Here is a 17,500-nt window from a genome sequence, read left to right on the forward strand (position 1 = left end):
AACTTAGCACAGCATGTGCTGAAGGAAAAAACTCTCTGATTAAATGCTGTTTAAAGCAATAATCTTGTCCTAGTTGGTCCAGTCTGGTTGCCAAAAGTTCCAAATGAGAGTTTTTCCAGCACAAACTTGCGGGTCAAGGCAAAACCCTGTTAAAGAAAGGTTCAATAAATTCATGTGTCTTCCCTTAGATGCTTGTTTAAACAAAAGGTTTTGCGGTGGGTTGAAGGCAAAAATTCACTGGTTAGATAATGTTGAGTAGGAGTTGTGAAAGTATAAAAGTGAGGGTCAATGTGAAACGCCGATAACAAGGTTCAAAAATTTGTGTGACCGCAAAAATTCTGGAGAAATGGGACAGCACAATACCCACCATGAGCAAAAAGTCCACCACAATTCACAGTTGAGTTGCGCGGAATATTGACGAACTATGTTGGGACAAAATTGGTGGAAACAAAAAACTATGAGAAATATTAAATGTGGCCTAGAATGCCCTCATGCGAACTGGTAACAGGGTTTATTATATACTCAACAAAATATTGCGTTTCTGATTGGTCAACAACCAATGCATAAATAGATTGCAATATGGAAGTTGCTATGGAAACAAAGTAATGGAGTGATTTTGTTGAGCATATAACAAATAAAAAATAGTAATGTAATTTTGAGAACTTTGAAAACATCACTTGCGACCATAAGTTGTGGAATGCACTCGCGTTTATATGATTTCCTATACTAACCGTGTAATGCTGCACCAGGTTGCAGTGGTCTGACAATGGCACTTGATCTTAGCCAAAGGGCCAAGAAGCGCTTGCCTTTCATAGATACGACAATGCATGGTAATGCTGTTTTTCAATCGGCATAGCCATTTAACAGAATTCTGACAATTCATCGACCTTAGGAGACATGAATCTTTTATAGGAAAATGTATGAATGGCCACCATTTTTGTATTCTAACTTTTGTTTGACTGCAAATTGGCCCTTTTGACCTCATTCAAGGTTACCGGACAGTAAATATTCCTTTTAATTTTATGTCTGAAAGCGAGGCTAAAAGGGCCAATTGGCAAGGAAACAAAATAATACTAAAATGGCAGCCATTTTGGAGTAAGATGTATGCTTTAGATAATGCTATGGTGAAACATTGACCTGCAACCCTGACCTGCACCCTGCACCCTCAATCCAAAGAGCCTTAAAACTTCATTAGAACATATGTGTATTTGAGTTGCTCATCAATATACATACCAACACCTCCAGCAGAGAGAGGTGTCGGCACATATTCAAACTTGTAATTAGGAATAGCAGGATTAAAATCCAAATTTGGATACTCATTTTTTTGTCCTAGTAATACCTATGATATTAAAGCGAAAATCAAGCTCTTCTACATGTAATAAGTGGGTTTGGAAATTGTCTAAATTTTGCCTCAGGCTTAGGTTATTGGTATGAAAAACTAAGAAATTTGGAAAGGGCGAAGGTTGCATGTGTGTTTTTTAGCTGGAAAAAACTATGTGGAGAATAATATTTACAACTGATAGCAGAAGAAAAGGTGTTAAAATCAGAGTTCTTGTGTACCATTTAGAGTGAATAAATTATATCTAAATCTTTGAAACTTGGTAGACGATCGAGGTATTTTTTGGAAGGATGGTTTGTACATGTATTAAGACCATTTGAACTGGCCATGAGAAGAAAAACCAGGACTGTTCTTTGTTACATTCAATGAGGGATATTCAGTGATGCGTCAACAAGACAGCTGATCAGTGGTCACTGGTGGGCTGACTGAATGCCATAATTACATTAATTAATTCAGAATGAATTATGCAATGTACTTACCTACATGTAACATGAAAATTTTGCAGGTTCTTATTTTTGCGGATTTTGCGGATTGACTTACTTGTAGCCCCACAAAAAAATAGTTCCTGCAGAATTGAAAACCCGCAAAGTAAAACATTGCAAAAAGTTACTCCCTTCGGTCAAATTGAGAATGCCGCTTTTAATTATAGACTTGTTCAACTTGGGCAATATACACTTTACTCAAACAAGAACATTACAGCTGTTATCAGTCACATGCGCCCCGCAAAGACTTGTTTTTCAATTTCGGAAAGTAAGTGAAGTGGACGTCAATCAAATGTTTCCATGATGAATTCGACTGTCGCCAAGTGAACAGGACTATTGCCGTGGAAACATTAAAAATTTTAATTGATGTCCACCCAAAATTTACTTTTGAAAAATGAAAAGAAGTCTTTGAGGGACATGTGTGACTGATAACTGCTGTAACATGATTTACCATAATTTGGACAAAGAAAGCGAGGCTTCGATAGGAACTCCATTTGCTAAAACAGTGTTTTGTTGTGCATGGTAGGGGTAGGCTTTTTGCTTTGTTGTGTTGTTGTTCAGTTCCTTTTGTGCAGTAAGGTTTAACAGTGATATTGTATGTCTCTAATACGGTATGTAAGTAAAGTGAACTTTGACTCAACATACCATGCAAGAAAAATTGAAAATAAAATGTTATTAGCAGGCTAAGACAAAACTCTCGGCAAAGTTTGACAAAATTCTCTGGAGCGGATTCAGAGCCAACTTAAAATTTTCAATTGTGAAGGTGGCTATGAATCTGTTCCAGAAAACTTTTTTAAACTTTGCAGAAAGCTTTATCCTAGCGTTCTAATCACTCTCCAGCAATAAAAGATGGGGCTCAGCCAGTTCATTTTTGAAATATATGCGTTTAAAGACAAAAGATAGGCTGTTTGTAGATGGCTTTTTGTTGCCATGGTAACCTGGTACGTCGCATTAATAAATGCATCTTGTTAAGCATCTATTGGTGTTTCATATGGCATCATAATATTACCATTAAGTGAAAACGTTTGATAGATTCAGTCCTTCTAAATAGCACAGTTTGTTGAAAGTGTTAAAACTGGTTGGAGCTTCCTTAAATCACTTTCTGAAAGCTCAGGAAAGCGAACTGCCATTTTCACACAAGAGCGTGGATTCAATTACACGAGCACAATATCATTTGCAGCAAAACACTTATTTGTAGGCAGTTATTTGCAGGTCACGTCGTCGGCTCTCGGCCAATGAAAAGGAAGGAAAAATACATTAAATGATAAGAACCTGACAACTTACAGTAATATTTTATTTACAATGTAACTTGCAAAATTGAACCCCTGCAAGGGTTTGACCATAGCAAATCAAAACAGTATTATTGTTGGCCCTTCACTGTGATAAAAAAAAAATGTTAATGAGATTTTTCCATATCATCTGTATCTGGAGATATTTAAGACAAAGTTAAGTTCAGTGGCAACATACATGTATTGCTTGGGGCGAGAATTTCAATAACAAAAGACTTTTAAGTTGTAAATAACTGCATTCTTCTTCAAAAGAACAGTGCAGTGCAATCATGATGCAATCTATTTGCTGATCTCATCTCTACCATGAAAAAAAAAACCCATTGTACTCCCTATGCACTCCAACGGAATGGCGCATGCATGGGTATTCTTTACCAATGCTAATTATAATCCACTTTATGCATGAGCTGTCTCACATGAGCCTTTGATTATCGGTTTTAACCAAAGGTAATTCTTGTTGAACTGCCCATGCAGGCACTCATTTGATCCTCGATTTCTTAGCTTTTTTGCTTAAGTGAATCATATGCACTGAAGATACTTTAATTTTTATAAAGATAGTCAATGGTGGTAATTGTTAATCAGTTACTTAACTCAATAGAATCCAATAAGTCAATCCATTGACTCATTGGCCCCTGACAATGACACTTTTTACTCTGTCTAATGGCACACGATTTTACTCGTCAGTGGGAGGCGTCCAAGGGCGTTTGAGTTGTGAATGGGTTACACTCAGTCAAAAACTACATATGTTTTCTTTACTTTTCTGTGCAGATATGATGTGAAAATTCAGCAGTTTGGATTACAATGGCCACACCTGGTCCCCTGGCCAGCTCTAAGGAGAAGACAAATGGGGCCAAGCTGAGTCGACTTATTATTGATGGTGGAACAACTGTACTGAGAAGTGTTTTTGACACTCATCACCCTCCTGCAAACTTGGCAGCTGATCTTAATTCCTGTTATTCTATCCTTAACAACCTGTTACGCAGAAGAATACTCAATGGTCACCAGTGGGACAAGCTCTTTCCTGTTGGTGGAGCTGCCCCTGACTCCAACACGTTTGATATCACTCTGCTGTTCCTCCTTCTGACCAACATTTGTGGACTTACCCCTCCCCACACCGGATGGCATTGCAAGCCGCCCCCAAGTGACACTTCTCATGAGGCAAACCTTGCTCGGATTAAGTTTTTCCGTAATCAGTTGTATGGGCACATCACAACCACTGGTGTCGATGATCTGATGTTCAATTCTCTGTGGCAGGAAATCAGTGCTGTTCTAGTGTCTCTTGGGTTAAGTCAGGCAGAGATTGATCGATTAAACGCGGAGCGATGTGGAGAGGAGGATTATCTTGAAGCCTTGCGGGACTGGGCAGAGAGTGAAAGAGATCTCAAGACTCAACTTAATGAGGTGCGTCAGTGTCAGGACACAGTTCTGGAGAGTGTCAAGGAAAGCAATTCTATGATTCAAGACATTCATCAAATTGTCACTGAAAGCCGTGAGACACAACACAACACCAATCAGGAGGACAAAATCCTAAAGAAACTTGCAAGGGTTGACACGGAACCCGATATCACAGATTATACAAAGAGATACTTGGAGGGAACCCGTGAGTCTTTCTTTGCTAGAATCGACACCTGGTTGGATGATGCAAGTTCTCCAAATCGTGTCTTGGTGCTCAGTGGAAATGCAGGGATGGGGAAATCTGTCATCGCTGCTGAGATTTGTAAAAGAATGCAAGAAGCTGGCAGATTGGCGGGAAGCCATTTTTGTCACCATGACAGAGCACGCCAGAGGAATCCCAAGGTGATGTTGCAGTCTTTAGCTTGTCACCTGTCATCCTGTCTTCCAGAGTACAAGAAAGCGCTTGTCGAACAGCGCTCTGGAAATCTGGGTGTAGAGATAAACGACATGGAAGTGAAAGATCTGTTTGATTTGCTTTTTTTAGAACCTCTAAATAGGGTAGCAGATCCAGATTTTACATCTCTTGTGTTAATAGATGCTTTAGATGAAAGTGAATACCAAGGACAAAATGATCTTCTTGATGTGATTGCTAAGTTGTTTAAGAATTTACCACTTTGGCTTCGATTTCTGGTGACGACGCGACCCGAAGTCAACATTTGGGACAACCTGAAAGATTTACAACCACTGCTACTGGAGCCAAAAGATGAAGAGAACTTGAAGGTCATTCGTTTTTACTTTGAACGTAGTCTTAGCGATTTATTGGAATCTGAAATGAGTGAGCTGGTCTTAGATGATCTTGTGCAAAAGTCAGAGGGAGTCTTCCTGTGTGCCAAGTTTTTGGTGGATTTTGTAAGGTCCAAGTGTTCAACTCTTCTCACCTTGGAACAACTGGACGAGACCCTTCCGACGGGCATCGCATGTGTTTACCAGTCGTATTTTCAACGGCTCGAACAAGACTTGCATAAAGAACTAAACATAACTGAAGAACAATTTCTTTGTTTCCTTTCTGCCATTGCCGCTTCCAGAGAACCACTTCCATTGGGTTTTGTTCCTAAATTGTTGTGCACGAACTTGTCGTCCTCCATTGTTATGCGAAAGGCAAGCAAAGCCATCACCATTGTGTCATCACTTCTTCCTGTTCACGAAGACCGCATTCATTTCTCTCATAAATCAGTCAAGGACTGGTTGACAGACAAGTCACGCTACAGGCAGCACTCTTTCAGTGTGGAGGAAATGGAAGGCCATAAGACCCTTTCTACTCTTTGCTGTAACGAGCTTGACAAGTTAAAGGGAAAAGGTATTGGTAAGCTGCAATCCTTTTCTGACACTTCAAGGTATGCATTGGAACATGGAGTTCAGCACATGTTACAGTTAGACCAGGACATGAAATCCTGCAGCCTTGAACGAGGGGTTGGAAAATATGTGTCAGACCCAGAGCTTTTGTACGCAAAGCTTTGTGTGAACTTGCCAACATCCACTGAAGATATCGTTGGTATTATGAAGAAGGGTAGTTTTAAGACATTATCTACCGATTGTCATGAAACCCTTTCGTCGTTATTGATTCTTTTAAAGAATCACCGCGTAACCTTACAGGAATATCCCTTTACCATCTTTCAATGTCTCTTGAATGACGGAAGAACTAAATTATCTTCTGAGTCTCGCCAGCTTCTGGAGACCAAGTATTCCGATAAACCTTACATGGAGTTCTTAAACAAGAATGACTCCCAAACAGCTATTCAAGCTCGGTTTGTTTGTGGATCACAAGTGGCTTGTTTGGATGTGTCCCCTAGCTTAGAATACATGGTGTGTGAATGCCGCGATGGAAGCATTCAGTTTTGGTCACTTGCTTCAGGTAATCTTATATGGGAGCGTTATGTTAAACCAAAACAGTATGGTTCCCTGCATGGTCCATTTAGAATCCCTGCAACTTCGCAACTTCAAGTGACTTTTGGTTTTTATCGTTCTGTGGTATTTCATCCTATCAAGGATGTCATTTTGCCAGGAGTGCTAAACACTGCTTACTCCTTTAATGGAGACTTGAAGCCTCTTTTTCCTACCAGTAAGTGCAGTTTTTCTGTCTGTTCTATTTGCGGCGACGAGATGTTAACTGATTGTCCCGACGATGCAAAATGTCTTACGATGTGGAATCTGAACGATGGTAGGGAGATTGATCGTGTCAACAGAGAAAAAGACATTTTATCTTTTGCAATGTCCCAAGATGGAAAGCTCGTGGCAATTTCCCATTTAACGGGCTCTATTTGTTTAGTTGACCGAGAAAATGGTTTTTCAACTCTAGCAGAGGTACCTTGGGGGCTTTTTGGAATGATTAGGTTTTCACCAGACAGTCGATTTCTTTTGTGTTCAAATTGGTTCGGTTTCAAGCAAACGTTTCGTTCAATCGTGACTGACCGGCCCGAGCTTCTCTGTTGGATGCGCCCTCTGGTTCCTTGCACAAATTCATTTGAGTTAGAATCCCATAGAATCGGTGGCTTTTTGTTGGGCGATCCTCTGAGTGTGGTTTCGCGCGATTATTCCGATGTAGTGCTTAACAGCCAATCTCTTTTAAGGAACCACACATGTGAAGGTTACATTGAACTAGTTTATCGGAATGCACCAACGAAGAGCACAGAGTTCCGCCTCGAACTTGTCAGATGTCTGCGACTTTCGTTAACCGGTGAGAGTGTTTATGCGATACTTTGTTTCGGATCGCGCAGATGGCGAATTATAGCTTGCGACGTTTTAAATGGGGAACTTAAAGGACAGAAAGATTTTGAGAGTGACCATATCTTTGATTTTGTAACTTTAAAAGAAGGCATTTTGATTTCAACTAATACCACACTTGAACTGTGGAACTTGGATTTGTCAGTCTGCATGCGACAATGGAGTTTTGGCGCATGTGCTGTCTTTCCTATTTCAGATGATCAGGTGGCATGCATAACACATGAAACGCGACAAGGGATCGTTTTGAATACTGTTGGTGGAGATAATGTGGTAACATTTAAACGTCTTCACGGGAGGTTGATTGCTTGCTACGGGGACCTCCAGCTGTTTGCCTCGCCTGGAATGGATCCAGAGTTCATTGAAATGAGGCAATTGGGTAAAACCGAACCACTGTGGCGTGCACTCCAGGGTGCCCATTTGTCAGGTTTGATGGGATCATTTTCCCCCAAGGGTCAATTTATTGCTGTTTTTGTCATGCCCGACACCTACATTCTCGATGCATTTTCTGGTAATGTGCGCCTCAAATTTGATGATCTCACCACTTGCAATTGTGAATTCATCGGTGACGAGGAGTGTATTTTTGTGAAATCCGTTCACCCAATTGGCGGCCGCCTTGAGCTGTTCAACGTAAGGTCTGGAGATCTACTCGGTGTAATGGATGTTGAATGGGACGTTGATATTTTTTGGCCTTGTCCTTTAGCAACTAGTCCTAGAATGGGTCTCATTGCCATTTGTTCACGCAAGCAGTTCAACTTGGAAATTATCAAGGTAAAATACCCGAGAGAGGAGACAAAAAGCCTGGTAAGTTTGTAATGTCTTGGTTAAAAGGTCGTCACTTATTTCTATCCCTCAAACTGACATTTCGTTTTATTAAACTTACACGACGTACAATCTACTTTAGACTTCAAATCTACTTCAACGAAACAAACATTTTAAACAAGCTGAGAAGATTCACAATAGGCGAGGCAGAGTTGAGAACCCGTCCTTTTAGTTAACATATATGGTCCTAACAGAGACAATGAACTGGTTACCTTTTACCAATCATTCCTGCAAACCATTATAAACAAAAAAATTTGATGTGATTGAAAATATTATCATGGGAGGAGATTTTAACTGTCCTTTAAACCCCATAATTGACAAAAGAGGTGGAATTCTGACACCTAGACAATCCGTAATCAACGCAATTGAGCAGATACAGTCCGAGCTGGATTTGCATGATATTTGGTGAGTAAAGAATCCAACAAGAGGAAGCTACACCTGGAGTCAATCAGAGCCTTTGATATTTTCAATCTTAGACTATTGGCTTATTTCAAACTCATTATCTGATAACGTTAGCGAGGCGGATATGATTTCGAGTATAAAAACTGATCACTCTGCAATAGTAATAGAATTTCAAGACGTTGATGAAAGGGTTAAAGGTCCAGGTTTTTGGAAATTGAATTGCACCCTTCTGAATAATAAGCAATATGTAAACGAATTAAGTTGTCTCCTGCCTACTTGGCTAGGGAAGGGAAGAAAGATCTTAGTGATCCGCGATCTGTATGGGATTGGGTTAAATATAGTGTAAAAAAATACTCCAGATCTTATTCGATGAATAAGTGTAAACAGCAAAAAATGGAGGAACAACAGCTAAATAATCAATTCAAGGAGGCTACTTCAATTTATCAAGATAATCCTACTCAAGAGAATTTGTTAGCTTTAAATGTTTTAAAAGAAAAAATAGAACAATTATATGAGAAAAAAGTGGAAGGCATAATTGTCAGATCACGAGCAAGGTGGCATGAATGTGGGGAAAAACATTCCAAATATTTTTTGAATTTAGAGAGAAGAAATCATACTAGGAAACATATACGGAAACTTCGTCTAAGTGGAGTTATTACAACTGACCCTTTTGAAATCCTAGAAGCGGAGAGATCTTTTTACGAAAATCTTTACAAATCAAGACGAAATAGCGTCGGAAAAAAAAATACATTATGCTTTGAAGATTTACCTATACCAACACTTTCTATTGAATCTGTGCATCATGGAGAAGGATTAATAAACATAGAGGAATGTACAAAGGTCTTGAATTCCTTTTCATTAAATAAGGCACCAAGAAATGATGGACTACCTATAGAATTCTACAAAACCTTTTGGGATTTTCTAGGCCGGGGAACCTTTAGTTAACTGTTTTAACGAATCCTTTGTAAAAGGAAAAATGAGTCCATCACAACGACAATCTGTGATTACACTCATCGCGAAAAAAAGATCATGACCGTTGTGACCTTACAAATTGGAGGAAAATTTCTCTTTTGAACGTTGATGCAAAAATTGTTTCTAAAGTTATTAATTGCTGAACGAATGAAGTGTTTTTTACCTGAATTGATTCATAACAACCAATCAGGATATATCCCAGGCAGAAATTAGTGACAACACTCGTTCAATTCTAGACATAATGGAATATACCAAAGTGAAGATATTGCCAGGTCTTTTATTTATCGATTTTGCAAAAAGCCTTTGATAGCCTAGAATGGGACTTTCTTGAAAACTACTTGGAAAAATTCAACTTCGGGCCTGATTTGATAAAATGGGTTAAGACTTTTTACAGTGATATTCAAAGTTGTGTTATAAGCAATGGTCTGTGCTCTCAGTACTTTAATATATATCGTGGGGTAAGGCAGGGTGATCCCTTATGTCCTTATCTTTTTGTCACGGCAGTGGAAATCTTAGCCATTGCGATAAGAAATCAAGAAAACATCAAAGGCATATCTATAGACGGTTTAGAAACAAAACTGTTGCAGTTTGCGGATGACACAACAGCTATCCTATGAGATTTGGATTCTGCTCAAGCCTTATTTATATTACTTGAACTGTTTGAGAAAGCGTCTGGACTTAAACTTAACGTAACGAAAACAGAAGCAATGTAGATTGGCTCCTGTCAGAACTGCAAAAATGAACCATTAGGAGTTAAGTGGAAAACATGCATTAAATTTTTAGGAATCTTTATAACATATGATGTACAACTATTGGTAGAAAAAAATTTTAAGCAGAGGTTGAAAAAAATTAAAAATACAATAAATCTATGGAAGTCAAGAGGGCTATCGATTCATGGCAAGGTTAACATCATAAGAACACTTCTACTCCAAAAAATGATTCGGTGATATGTACTCCGCCAGATGTTATAAAATAATTTAACACCCTGGTCTTTCATTTTTTGTGGAATGGGAAAGACAAAGTTACCCGACTCTCGACGTACGCACCTTATGATCAAGGGGGACTTATAATGTTAGATTGTGATACTGTGATTAAAGCCTTAAGACTAAGTTGGCTAAAAAGAATAGTTGACCCAGAATATTCCAATTTTTGGAAGGTATACCTAAATTACTTATTACGGAACATAGGGGTTTTACTTTTAATTAAATTTAATTATGACATTAACCAAATAATACTTCCAATAACCTTTTATCATGAACTATTAAAATGGTGGTCAAAAGTCAGAGAAATCGAAGATCCGGACAACATTTACAAATACATTTTATGGAATAACAAGGAAATAACGATTGAGGGTAAAAGTGTTTTTTACAAACATTTTTGTGATAATATTAAATACACCACTGATCTGCTTTATGACATGTCAAATATTGCATCTTTGAATGTCGTCAGGGGTGCAGGTTTGAAAAGCTCCAACTTTCTAACGTGGACAGGTCTAAGGCAATCAGTTGCGTTGAAACTGCGGTGTAATATGCCCAACTTGAACGTTATCTTTGATTTGGAAAACTTCAAATGTTGTGACTATTATTTCGATCTTATAAAGCAAAAATATGATGAACCCGGATCGATGGCTTCATCTTGCAGTTTCCGATATCCACTAGACTAACGAGGCAAGCTCCAGGAAAGTTGAATCTTTTAGAGTGTTGACATAGTAGTACCCAGCAAAACAATTGAAAGTTGACCGTCTTCAACGGGGTTTTTTCCTTAGCTTAGAAAGGCTATTTCTTGTTCATTTTCTTTCTTTTTACAGCGGTAAGCTTGTCATATTAAGATGGGATATTGCGTCGTGTTATTGTTACGAAATGTCCAATGTCAGTTTGAGGGATGGCCATAAGTGTTGACCTGTTTAAAAGCCAACCGTCGGTACTCAAGATGTTCTGTATATACTTCGTGCTTGCCCTCATATAGGGTACAAACCATTATCTATTGTGAATGCTTGGATGTGTGTTTTTAATTCCCATATACGTTGGTATGGGCTTACATGACTGGTTTGCTTGTGGACTTGTTCTCGCACCATTAGCCACTAACAAAAATACCATAATACTCTTTGTTTGTCTCTCCAAAATTTTGCACAAGCACTGTTTTCCGTTTCTCTTGGAACCATTGTAAGTCCCAAGAGAAAATAGAAACAATGCTCATGCAAATTTTTGGGTAGGGTCGTACCTCTTGTTGAACACTTTTGGTGGCTTAAGCACGAGACGTCTTTGAGTCACGAGTGGCAACCGGAAGTGAGATGTTTTCCCTGTTAACCTGTCTTGGCGCTACCACATTTATATTACTGAGTATCTTTTCTCTATTAGAGACGATTAGTTGAACAGTCTTTGGAGGGACTGCTGTCCGGGTATGCGAAATGACCACTTCCGGTTTACGTTCGTAGCTCAAAGAAAAGCATGAAAGTTCTATTATTCCAACTCGTCTTGATATTTGTAGCAAAATGCAATTTACAGCTTGACGTTTTGCCGTTTTTGCAAACGCGATGCTAAAGTTCTCTGTGTCGTTTGCTAAAAAAATGCAATAAGCGATAATTCATCCCTATATCAGCTGAAGTGTCTTATTCCACTGGAGAATCTACTAAAACCTTGACCACTTTATATCCGTTGAGTGAATAATTGAAGGAGAAGAAAGGGATGATTGATCAGGTGATTGAATTGTGTAGTTGATGCCAAGCAGGAAAAACGAGGGCTGACCAAATGTTTTGTTGTTTTGTTTTCTCGCAGGTCAAAGCTTAAGAAGCCAATTTCTGGTTATCTTGTAATATGTGAAGAAACGACGGTGATCATTGAACCACATTGTTTTCTTGTATTTTTTGGACAAATACAAATGAACTTTCTAAAAGGACATTCTAAACTCGGTGTCAGACTGGCAGAACTGTATAGTTTTTGTTGATTTGTAGTAGATGGGCATGCATGTCATTAATATGGTTTCCATGACCTGCAGTATCGATTAACCATGCGAAATTTTTAGCAGACGATTAATGCAACAGCATTTCGTAAATTACTCACTCTTTTAAGAATCCCAACGCCGGAATGGTAGGGCGACCATTTGCTTGTCTACAAGCACCGCAAGGAGTTTAACTGGGATCGAATGAACTGAAACAGCTCCAGTTTATGGTCAGTGCGTGATCTGAAGTCGGACCTCCATCTCTTCGACTACTCGGCCATGATTTTTTCCGACACGCCCGGGGGGATCTAAAGTTTCCGGTTTTGAGTTCTCGAGGAACCCAGACGGTCTGAAGTTATCGTGTCGGGCGCCGGATTTGTTACTCATAGTTTTGTGTACCTGTTTATAATCTTTATAAGTAGGGTTGGCGCAGTTATGAGAGCAGTCGGCTTCCTCCTGAAGCCTCCTTCCTCCTCATGTGGTTCCCTATCCTGCTCCAAGACGTTTTTTATCCAAGTATGTAATTTGACTTGATTTTTCACAAATACATGAATACTTCATGAACGAAACAGCCTATCTAATTAAGTCATTGAAAAAACGTCACGTGCATAAAGCATACTAATGAGGCATAGCTTGTTTTTCTTGTATCCTAATGTTCTCCTCTCACCTCTCACTCCTCTCCTCTCAAGAGGGACACGCTTTTTGTGGAATGTTTTTGAAGCCGTTCAATAAACTCACAGGTCGTGTTTCATCGGGTCTGAAACCATTCTGCTTCGCCTCGTGGTTCAAAACCCGATAAAAGACTCTTTTCTCGTTTGTTAAATAATACACAGTCTCCCAAATTAGTACAGAAATTGTTCTTAGCTTCGTCTGTAACTTTCTTCTTACACCAATGCATTTGTAATACATAAATACCTGTTTGGATAAAAGCTACGTAAAAGTTTAGTCACGGTTCCCTTTCCTTTGATATATTGTTGTCCTTTTGATTGATAACTGCTTTTTTGTTTAGCTAGTATAAACGATTTGTGGGACTTGCTATGTATAAACCAAAATGGAGACCCTGGGAACGAGGTTGTGTGTAGAGCGGTTTTCAATTGAGTGTCGAAATTACTTTGGCCAATCAAAAAGGACGGAAACTGTCCAGTAGACCAATCAAAACTCGAAGTAATTACACGAAGCCGACACAAAGCGCGGGAAAATGTGCACGCGCGAGCCACGATTGGTTTTAGTTTCACTTCTGATTGATTGAAAAAGTGGCGCGAGAACTTTGAACCAATCAATGAGTGAAGTAATCATAAACCAAAGTAATTATCGAATTACTTTCGACACTCAATTGAAAACCAGTCTAATCAAAACTTTTTAATTAATGCAACAGCTTAACGGTCATGCTACTTGTAGTACTTGTAAGAGTGCTGTCATAAGCTTAAGGCTATACATTCCTTTTCATCAGGGATACGAAATCAGTCATTACTGACATTTTTATTACGGAAAGGGAAAAAATGGCGAGAAAGCCCAGAGAAACCATAAAGCTTATAGAGTGCAGGCTTCCTCAACTATGACTTGATCAAATTAATTGCAGTGATTAATGGAACGACAGAGGCGAAATAAGTAAAATAACAAAACAAACAAAAAGAAGTAGAATGAGGTTCAAGGGAAAGTCAAAATTTATAAAGGAAAACACTTTTATGAAAGAGGGATTTTTTTTTAAGTTGCAGCACTTATTGAATTTTGAATAGCAAGGCTGAATGTGTCGAAAAACAGAGGTCCTTGGTCACTGGAACGAAAAAAGCCGCAAGTTGGTTCTGCATATAGGAAAATGAAAAGAACTTACTGTTCTACAGCTGTAGTACTGATTATAACCATGAACCTGGCTCTTTAATATAAAAGTGTTGTTAAAGATATTTGGCAACAATTCGACCTTAAATTGGTACATTATTTTGCCTATTTCAGTTAGATACATGTCGTGTAACGGTAAATAATAACGTCTTTAAATATTTGATCGGTATGAGTGTCGTAACAAGATTTACTGATTCTTCTTACACATCGCTTTTGTAGCAGTACTAATCATTTTAAATTGCTAATATGACCAAAAAAATCAATTTTTATTGTTCTTTGGATTTCAAAACTGTGTTAACTAAAAAGCCTTGATTTTAAAAAAGACACCTGTTTATTTTAACTGGATTTTTCTTATTTTATGGACGGCCATTACTAACTTTAAAGTCTTGAGAGAGCTGGATCGAGGAGAAAATGACTTCAAAGACTCAATGGTTCAAGAATGCAATGCGTGTTTACGCGGCCGAATCAATATGCAGCACGGGAGTTTCGGGCTTTCAGACTTTTAAACTCGTGTTTTCCATATAATAAGGTGCGTGAACTCGCTGAAAATTTAAGCCAGTTAGTCAATGACGTCACTTTTCCCTAGATCCAACCCTCTGATGTCCAATCGGAACGTGAGTAATGGCGGACCATGAAGCCCAAAACTTACGCTCAAAGTAAACAACCTTTAAATAAAAATCAAAGCTCAAACTTTTGCAAGTGTTGAGCAATCACACTTTCAAAATCTGAAGAAAAAAGGAAGTGATTTTTTGATCACAGTAGCACTTTAAATTAGTTGGGTAGGTTGTGTCCCAAACCCCCCCCCCCCCCCCCCGTCCCTGTTTTCTTACGGTGTTGCTTTCTCTTAAACCTCTCCCCCTCCCCTTACACTTCCGTGATGCATACCAAAACCTAACTCACCCCCCCCCCCCCAAAAAAAAAATGGCGGCCGAAGAGATACAAACACGTTCCGTTCGCCAAAGAAAAACTTGAAGAACCACGGAATAAGCTGGCCCGAGGAGGGCCAATATAAACAACTATTAAAAACCAGGTCTTTTTCTGTCTTTTTCCTTCTGAGTTTTCTAGGAGATCTCGATATCATGCTTTCGTCCCTGAATAGACTGTTAACGTTTTTAACTTGAACTTTATTTTTATTAAAAACAGATCTCACAATAAACTGGCCCGCAAAATAGCAATTGCTAATCCGTTTTGATGTAAGGCATATTTAACGCTTAACGCGCGATGCAAAATGATTGCTTGTTGTCTATCCGCCATTTTCCGGGTAACAAACAGACGAAAATTAGGGCTGCCAGTTAAAAATTTGAACCGTTCCCAGCAAGAGAAAAATCTTTAGTTTTTGGTCGTGTAAATGAGTAGTGCCGTGCTAAAGTGGTTTCGGGAAGGTGACAAAAATGTGCCGTGTCGTGCCGTGCCGATTTTTTGGCGTGTGTAAATGGGGTTTACACACTAGGGGCAAGGCCGTAAATTGTTTCAAATGTAGTAAACAGTATCTTAAATGGTATCCGGGCTTTAAGAGGTAGCCAATGCAGATCATGCAAAAGGAGTGAGATCTGGCAAAACGTAGGTGCACTACAAAATAGCCTGACTGTGGCGTTCAAAGCTCTCTGCAATTTGTTAAGCTGGTAGTTGGGCAGCCCGGACTGTTGCAATAATCAACACGAGATGTAAGAAATGCATCGACAAGCATTTCCGTTGATTCTCGAGACAAATACTTGCGAATGCGTTGATATTACGCAAATGGTAGAAGGCAACACCACATATCTTGCTAATATGACAGGGGCACCCAACGTTAATTTTCGGAAAATATCTGTTCGGAAGACGATTTGAGATCTAGAATTTTCGGAACATTTGTTGTAAAATTCCTTGCTTGCCTGCCTCTCCTATGATTTTCGAGCATCTAAAACATGGTATAATTGCCCATTTTTAACGGATTTTTACCCTAAAAAGGTCACCTAGAATTTTCGGGAGACTTTCTTCTGGCTGAAATTTTCGAAAAGGTTAGTTTTGATCCCTATAATTTTCGGATCACTAGACTTTCAGCTAGGAAATCCGAAAAGATGAAAAATTTTTAGAGGTTAAAAATATGCCTATATCTACCGTTTTAATTGTAAATACGTTTAACAATGCTATTTTTAAATTGCTTCGAACTATATTCCCGTTGAGTGCCCCTGATATGAGTTGACATAGTGAGATGCTTATCGAACCACGAGCCAAGGTTTCTATCTGCTGTTACAGGACAAACATCAGTCGACCCAACCTTAATGCAATTGATGCTGACCTTGGCCAGCTGCTGCCTGGTGCCTATAATTAAACATTCCTTTTTATCATAGTTTTAACATAAGATTATCTGAAATCATCCAACTCCTAATACTACTGATACAGTCAGTCATGGACTTGATGGCAAAATCGACATCCGCAGATCGATTGGGGCTGAATGATATATACACAACTGTGTGTCATTTGCGTCGCAGTGGACTTGTGGGCGGTGGCGTTCAACGATCTGAAACAGATTGCGCCCAAACATAAACCTTGAGGAGCACCTTGTTTTAAAGGAAACTGATCAGAGAGACTACCATTTACAGAGACACGCTAGAACCGGTCAGATAGATACGATTTAAACCTGGCAAGCACATTGTCAGTTATTCCCAAATCAGACTCAAGACGACTAATCAGCTTATCATGATGTATCGTGTCAAAAGCTGCACTTAAATCTAATAATACGAGCAAGGTGACATGTTGCTCGTTCATAGACATCAAAATATCATTCTTAACCTTATTAAAGTAAGTCTCCAATTTTTGAACGCTAAGTCCAAACCAGGCTTCTTGAGAGATGGTTGGGGACATAATATGGAAACTGATTGCGTCAAGTGTCACCAAGATGGAAACTGATTGGCTTTAATTTCCAAGTGGCCACGCGTTTAGAATTTAATGAACATTTAAGAAAACAATTATTCCATTGGCGTTTGTGGGATATATGAGACTATTTACCTTTTTATATCCAACGTGCGTTCATGTAATAGTCGGTGATTATTCAAAATACAGCACCAGTTCAGAAGATTCTAAAGGAAAGAGATAAGAAGTTATGGAAAAGCATTCAGTGTTGAATCTACCTCGCATCCTCTTCATGTTCTCCTTCCCCCGCAAGAGTCTTTCTCAACCTGGTTCCCAGGGTCTCCATTGTCATTGGTCTCCTCATTGACAAAGAGACCCTGGGAACGAAATTGGAGTCGTTCTCTTCGCAGTAGAGTAAA

General features: G+C 39.0%; 2 protein-coding genes across 4 annotated transcripts in view; both read left to right on the forward strand.

The window, feature by feature from the left end:
• The window catches only part of LOC138059110 (uncharacterized), a 146,539-nt gene that overhangs the window by 71,063 nt on the left and 57,976 nt on the right, over positions 1-17,500 (forward strand). The gene's annotated exons all lie outside the window — the stretch shown is intronic.
• The window catches only part of LOC138059114 (uncharacterized), a 37,272-nt gene that overhangs the window by 1,797 nt on the left and 17,975 nt on the right, over positions 1-17,500 (forward strand). Inside the window, exons 2-3 of one of the 2 annotated variants that reach the window (XM_068904646.1) lie at positions 3,876-8,084; positions 12,251-13,352. In XM_068904646.1, the coding sequence (XP_068760747.1) occupies positions 3,909-8,084; positions 12,251-12,262 (4,188 nt within the window). In that variant the 5' untranslated portion in view covers positions 3,876-3,908 and the 3' untranslated portion in view covers positions 12,263-13,352. Of the gene's footprint in view, positions 1-3,875; positions 8,085-12,250; positions 13,353-17,500 lie in introns of those variants that run through there. The other variant, XM_068904645.1, reaches the window with a different exon arrangement.

The sequence above is a fragment of the Montipora capricornis genome, chromosome 8 (genome assembly GCF_036669925.1).
Source record: "Montipora capricornis isolate CH-2021 chromosome 8, ASM3666992v2, whole genome shotgun sequence".
NCBI lineage: Eukaryota > Metazoa > Cnidaria > Anthozoa > Scleractinia > Acroporidae > Montipora > Montipora capricornis.